This window comes from Hippopotamus amphibius, chromosome 2 (genome assembly GCF_030028045.1).
Source record: "Hippopotamus amphibius kiboko isolate mHipAmp2 chromosome 2, mHipAmp2.hap2, whole genome shotgun sequence".
Lineage (NCBI taxonomy): Eukaryota > Metazoa > Chordata > Mammalia > Artiodactyla > Hippopotamidae > Hippopotamus > Hippopotamus amphibius.
The window spans coordinates 115,048,869-115,056,107 of NC_080187.1; the positions used below are offsets into that span (position 1 = coordinate 115,048,869).

Sequence of the window (7,239 nt, forward strand, 5' to 3'; positions counted from 1 at the left end):
CTTGAAGACAATCACTTTGGCTGCTGCGTGGAGAGGCGCTCATAGATCTTCCAGTGCTGGAAGCTGGGAGATCAGGACAGGAGGCTATTGTAGCTCACAGCTAATGTGGGGCTTAGACTAGGAAAGAAATCAGTGGAGAGAGAAACGATGAATTCCAAAGAGGTTTTGGAGGTAGAACTGACAGGACTTGGCAATGGATTAAATGTGTGGGTTGAAAGACAAGAATCAAGGATGACTCCAAGGTTTCGTGGTGAGCAAGTGGAGGCCGTTTCCTAAGGGAAAAGATGTAGGAAGGAGAAGCTCGTCTGAGGAGCAAGTCCACGGTTCATCTAAGCATACGAAGTCAGAGATGCCTGGCACTGTCTGACGCTTAGTAGATGGTTAGGTTCATTTGCTACTGTTACTACCATTTTTGTTATGAACGTAATAGGGTAGATGGAATACTACACATTCATTATGTTTACAATTTTTTCCCACTGATCAAAGGAATGGGGTGGAATCCCATCCTTTCCCTACTATCCCCATACTGTCTCAGCAACCCGTCATAGTCCCCTGAATCCTCAGACCCATTACAAGCCATGGGGGATTATTCTTCAGCCACACTCATCACAGCTCTGCAAAGTCCACTCTGAAAAGTCTGCTGGAATACATTCATGCTGATTACTTAGTAAATAAGGCATTGCTCCCCAAAACCCAAAACAATGAATTAGTTCCAATGAGAGGGGTCAGAGAACCTATCAATCTTAGCCTTCCAAAGCAGTGGTTCTCAAAGTGGGGCCCCTGGACCAGCCAGCAACACCAGCATCTCTGGGAACTTGTTAGGAATGCACATTTTCAGGCCCTATCCCAGATCAATTGGATCAGACACTCTGGCATCGGGTCCCAGAACGCTGTGTTTCAACAAGTCCTTCAGGTGATTCCAATACACTTTCAAGTTGGAGCACCACTGATCTAGAAAAATCACAACTCATATATTGCAAACTTTTACTTTCACATGGGCAAAATTTACACTATTTTGAATAAGTAAAACATAACCTACAGGTGAGTGATACTCCCTAAAATACATTTTACAGTAAAATGATCAAAGACAATATTTCATCTGCACGAACAAAAGCACAGAAGAGAAAGATTATATTTATTGAGAGAGGTCGTGGCACATCCTTGAACCAGCGGTTCAAGAAGCAGGTGTGGCTTACCTGACAGATGCTGCTGACACACATGTCCAAGAAGTCAGCATTGCAACGCGTTCCATCCAGGACCTCGGGCGCCAGCTCCACGACCACGTTTTGTCCCCGTGCGTGACACTTCAGCGTGCAGGGGGCAGCAGGATCATTGTACTGCGGAAGCCACTCATGATAACGCCCCTCATCCTGGACATCACTGTAGGCTGAACACCGCTGGGCTCTGAAGTCCTCCGCATCTGGAGGGCAGTCCTGGAGGCAGAGAAAACGGGCCACATGCACGTCACCCAGTGAGGTGGGCCAGCAGATGGCTGAACAAGTTTACCTGAGTCCCAGTAGAGCAGACCCCAATTGCTTCTCTCCTGCACGTCACTTAATTTTTCACTTTTTTTTTTAATTCAAAACAGAATCTATCGTGTGGAATTCTACTGGTACCTCTCTGATAATGGAGGGAAATCACCTCACTTATTAGGATTATTCTTCTGCCCAGGAAGTTCTTTCCCAGTTAGTTAAAGCTTACCATATTTAAATGCCAAATTTGGCTCTATTTTAACCAGCCTGGATATAAATTTTCAAATGCATTACACAACCTCCTTCTTTTTGAGACAAGGGGAAATGGAATGTTTTTGATTTTTCTCAGGTGACCTCAGGTCTTCATAGGGAATATTAATTATCATCCGTGCCTTTAGAAGCCATTTCAAAGTAAAGGATTATTAGCCATTGTTTTAACTGGCCCCAAACGGCTGTGCTACTTGGGCACTTGTGTTTGTTTCATTGTTTTTGTCACTGTTGTTTAGTTCATCGCCTTTCCCCACTTGCTGTCAGGCTCGCAGCCATTGCTCTTTACTGGTGCCCAGTGCCTGCCTTCAACTGCCTCTAGAATGGAAAGAGATAAGGTAGCTTTTTCAAATTCCGTCTACAATACATTCCAAGTTAACACCCCAAGGAGCTTGCATAATAATAGTACAGAGTGTTTGTACAAGTCTTGATGACTCAAAGATCCTTTGATTTAATTACTAATCAATCTCATCAGATATTTCCTAAGCAAGATGATCGATGACAAAACGTTACTTTACTCTTCAAAACTGAACACAAACGTCCCAATTAATGGGAATGAATGAACTGTATACAAACTTCCCAATTAAAGAAAGTAGATACAGAAAGGCAATATATTATGTTTTCTCTTATTGCAAAAGAAATAATTGTTCATTGTAAAAACTTGGGGAATAGTTTCTATTCAAAAAAAAGAATAAATAACAAAGATTTTTATACATAAATCTTTGCACAAATTTTTGATTATTTCCCAAGGACAAGTTTCTGGAAATAAAATTTCTGAGAAAAAGGGGGTATGTTTCATTCGCTTTTCAAAGTATTACCACATTGCCCTCCAAGAAGGTCTGATTATTATCACCAGGCTACACACGTTCCCTTTTCTCAGTACCTCTTCTCAGTTTGGATATTATACTTTTCTAAAACTTCTTCCAATCAGAAGTGTTACACAGAATTTTGACATTTTAATTTGCAGCTCCTTCTTATTATTTAGGTTTGATATCTTTTTATGCATATTTGCTTTTTGTATTAATTCTTCAAAAATTTCTTGTTTCCTGTCCTTCATTTATCTATTGAAATGCTTGTTTTCATTATTTTTAACAGATGAATTTATTAAATTTCATAGTGACGTTATCAACTCTTTGCCATTTGTATTGGGAATATTTTCACCATTTAATTTTGGTCTTGGTGCTTTGTAAAGTCAAGAAGTTTTAAATTTTTATGTAGTCACCTCTATTCATATCTCCTTTTAAGGTTTCTTTCTTTGCTAAGGAGATATACTTTTCCCACCCTGCCCTGAAAAACAGATAAATACTTAAATGTACTTTTTTAGTTCCTTTATACTTTAGCAATTATGTTTAATTCTTTATTACATTTGGAATTTATTTGGATCTATGCGGTCAGGTAGAAATATAACTTTATTTTTATGCAAATAGTTATTAGCAAATTATCAGCCAGAATTTTAAAATACAATTTCTTCCATGTATCTCCTTTTTGCTATGTGATTTTTGTATTTTACTCTGATTATGCTTTGGGCCTCTATAAAGTGTCTCCAATCCTTTTTGCAAATAGGTAGGGAATAAATAAAATATAACTAATAAACTTTCCCCTGGAATTAGTCATATTACTTTGCTGTGAATCATTCCAAAATCTTATACTGCATCCATATTTTTTTTGTTTTTATGAGATTAACCCTTAACCTAGGTCACACCTATAGAAGAAAGAATCAAACTGAAGAAGATTAAAACTGGATGATGTTTCTGTCTTGGCATGAGGACTATGTCTTTCATCTAGCCATAGAGAAGATCATCAGTGACAAAATTCTATCACCTCCTCTGTCCTCAACCATAGCCAATGTTCTCTGTATCTGACTCTGAAACCCAAACCAGAGAGTACAAGAGAGCAGGGTAAAAACAACTTCCCTTGCATTAGGCTTACTTAGCATCCTAAGCATGCACTAGGAAATGCAAGCACTGTCTGACTCTTTAACGTCTTATACCCCCCAAACCAATGAAGTTTCGCAAAATCAACTATGGTTAATAAACAGAAGACCACCTAGGAAGCCCCCTAAACTGAGCCCTTGCTGAAAGGGTGGCAGCCAGGGAAGCACAGAAAAGGAGGCGGAGGAGGAGAGGGATTAGGAGGAAGAGGAGGAAGAAAGAAATGGGGGAGGGAAAGAGGGAGAGTGATGAGGAGAGGGAGTAAAGCATAGCAGATCACCACCACCACCCATTCAAGGACCATTCTGAAGACAGGGGTCTCCTTTCCTCCCTAAAGCCATGAGAACACACAGACCTGTATGGACAACTTAGGGAGAGAAGCCAAGTCAGGGAGATTATCTAAGAAACTGAGTATTTTTATGCAAGAGAGACAGACCATCACCTAAGAGATGATTTATATAATAGGACTAGAGCAAGCTTTCGTTTGGATTAGATATTTAATTCCCCCCTAGATAACCCATGAGTAGACACTCAGGAGAAATACAATTTTTGTATAGGCAATTTTGAACATTTTATTTTATCTTCATATCCATGTTATAGCATGAGTTAAGTTTTGTCATCCTCTTACATAACAAACGCGAAACTTTTTAGCATAAAAATAAATCTTTGGAGGTGGCCACTATCAGCTAGAACAAGTAAATGATGCATCATGAAGAAATAACACTTCAGAAGGGATCTAAAGGACGACGTGATGCGAGTAGGACAAGACATGTGAAACGACATAAGCAAAAGAGAAACAGAAAAAATAAATTCAGTATCTATGAGGCACAGTCTAGCCTAGCCAGGGTGAAAATTATTGAGTAGAATAAGATGCAAATCTCACCAACTTCTGGAGATCCTGAAATGCAAGTGACGGAATTAAAAGCAATAGGAATCCACAGAGGGGAGTGACATTAAAAAGGGATAGAATAGGTGGCATTTTAGAAGGACCAGTATGGTAGCAGGATGGAGGGGAGTTCTGGAGATCTGGAGACATGAGAGGAAGGGGCCCTTGCCCAGAGTAGGAGCAATGGCAATGGAAAAAAAAAAAAAAAAAACCAAACCAAAACAAAACAAAAAAAAAACACCTCTAAGAAAAAACTGTCAGAAATTAGCCATTCATAGAATCCAGAGTATAAGGAATCTTTCAAGGGTCCCATCAAATGTCACCTCTTCTGGAAAGCTGTCAGGGAGCCCAGGGACCCCACTGTGCAGAATTAGTCAGGCCTCCCTCTGTGCTCATACAAAATGTGTTTATGCTACAAAAGTACTCTTAGCAAATTATAATATATTTATTTTTAAAAATGTTTCCTTTGCTCTCCTCCAGCTTCACCTTTAATCCCATAAACTCTGGTATAAAAACAGATGAGCAGTGAGTGAATCAGGTATTGGGCCTCCTTGCTGACATGCATGACTGCCCTGGGAATTTCTCCACTTGCTCTATACACCCCGATAAGATAATTCTTTCCTGAAGCCTTGGGGACCCAGCCCCGGCTGCAAGCGTGCATGCTGAGTGCTGATCGGAGGGTCACGTCTGAAGCTGACAGTTACCTGGAGCCCCGCTACTGCACACAGGCATGTTCTGTTCCCCTCATCTCACTGGCCCTTCAGCCCAAGGCCCCATCTCTCCTGAAAGAAAGAACCCACGGAGAGCTGCTGAACACATGCCTGATTTCTCAGGGAGGGAAGTGTGGTCCTCGTTTCGGGGTTGTGCCTCCCACGCTGCCACGTGAAGCATGGGTTCCTGCACACCAGGAGTGGAATTTCTTTGTCTGTGAGCTCTGAATGCACGTCCCTAACACAACCAGACTTCATAACAAAAGAACTTTCAATCATTCCTTGAAGCCCAGAACCTACTTTTTTCCCAGGTGTCTTCCACTGACCTGGGCAGAGGTCAGAAATGGAGCTGTCAGGGTGGTTAAACCAGACCTTCCGTGTGCTGGGGATCCCTCCAGCTGGGCTGCTGGAGCAGAAAGCCCAGGGACATGGAGGAGCTCATTTCTGGGACTTCCCCTCTGTTGCCTCTGCCTTCAGCTCCTTCCCTGCCCTTTGGCCCTGGTCAGCTGTGAATGTTCAGAAGGTCCTTCCTACTGTTCCTGGAGTTGGAGTTTCCATAATGGTATCAGAAAATGTCATGTTCCTCCAATTACCTCTGCGATTCATGTGCTCCTGGGCCATTAGAAGTGACCTCGTTTGAGCTGCTGCTGTCTGAGTGTCACTGAATTATCTGACAAAGCTTGAGACCTCTTCGCACTTCTTTCCAAGAAGCACGATGGTGTCGCAGAGGGATCAAGAGCAACACTTCCAGGGAGCCTGGAACCTGACTGCCTGGGGTTGAATGCAGCTCTGTGACCCGGTGCGGGTTACCCAGGTTTCCTTCTCCGTAAAAGTGGAGATGAAAATAACACCTGCTTCATAGGGATTATGAGGATCAAATTTATTTACTCATGAAAAGGCGCTCAGACACTGCCTAGCGTTTAAGAAGCACTGAATAAGCCTGAGCTATTATCGTTGCTATTATTACTATCTTGATCTTGGTTAGGAGTTAGAAAGCTGATACACATGTGACAAAATCCATGGTTCTGACGCTGAGAGCCTGAGCCTTCAAATAACCATGCGGGAGAACAGAAGTATGAGCAACCTCGGGAACAGGACCGACGTCAGGTCGCCAGGGCTCAGCGGCGGCGGCGACTTCTGCTTCTCCATACAGCACACTTCCCTATGTGGCCACTGAAGGTGACATCCCTTGGATGGAAATGGAGATCTCGCAGTCCCATCAGATGGGGTGCTCAGGTCCCCCAGAAGCACAGGTGTGGGCATCTTTGAATCATGAAGCAAGTTTCCCTCAAAAGAGTGCCTGACCTGGGAATCACTAAAGGCAGCTTCCTTCAAAAGAGTGGGGGACGAGCCCCAGCTCCAGGGAAAGGGGAGCTACTGACTAGGGACCGAGCATGGCCCGTCTCCAGTGAGGACACCGGAAGGCAGGGGGAAACAGCAGCAGGGCTCACAACTCAGTTCCCTCTCCACTTGAGATGGGCTGCAGAGGCATTCCCACTCCTGCTCTCCGGAATCCTTGGGGTGATAGAGTCATGGAGACTTCAAGAGGGTTATTCTCAACCCCTAATTAATACAGCAGGAAGCATCTCAAGTAAGTAAGTACATGGAAAAACAACAACAACAAAATGTGACCACATCCGTACCGAGTTCACTGTGGTTACATCCACTTACTGCACCTGATGCCTTGCAATGTCTCTATGTTACATTCCCAGGAATATACCCATATACTCACTCCTATATAGGAACAGACTTCTTATAGATCATCAACGCTGCAGCTGGGGCTGCCTTTACCCACGTCAGGTCTTCAGTAGGGCTTGAGTATCACAGCTACAGACACTTGGCACATGGAGACGGAGGGGTGCCCTGACCACTAAGATATGAAAGACCTACCACAGGGCTCCCTTATTTCCCTGGAAGGAATTTTGCTGGAAACTGCATTTGCCATGGCAAGCACAGAAATAAGTGTCATTTTC

General features: G+C 42.9%; 1 protein-coding gene across 1 annotated transcript in view; it reads right to left on the reverse strand.

The window, feature by feature from the left end:
• LOC130844428 (uncharacterized) overlaps nt 1-6,529 on the reverse strand; it is a 31,451-nt gene extending 24,922 nt beyond the window's left edge. The window contains exons 1-2 of the mRNA XM_057720677.1: nt 6,323-6,529; nt 1,197-1,433 (exon numbers count right to left, since the gene is read on the reverse strand). Of these exons, the coding sequence (XP_057576660.1) occupies nt 1,197-1,433; nt 6,323-6,529 (444 nt within the window). The remainder of the gene's footprint in view (nt 1-1,196; nt 1,434-6,322) is intronic.
• Between the last annotated feature and the right edge of the window lie 710 nt (nt 6,530-7,239).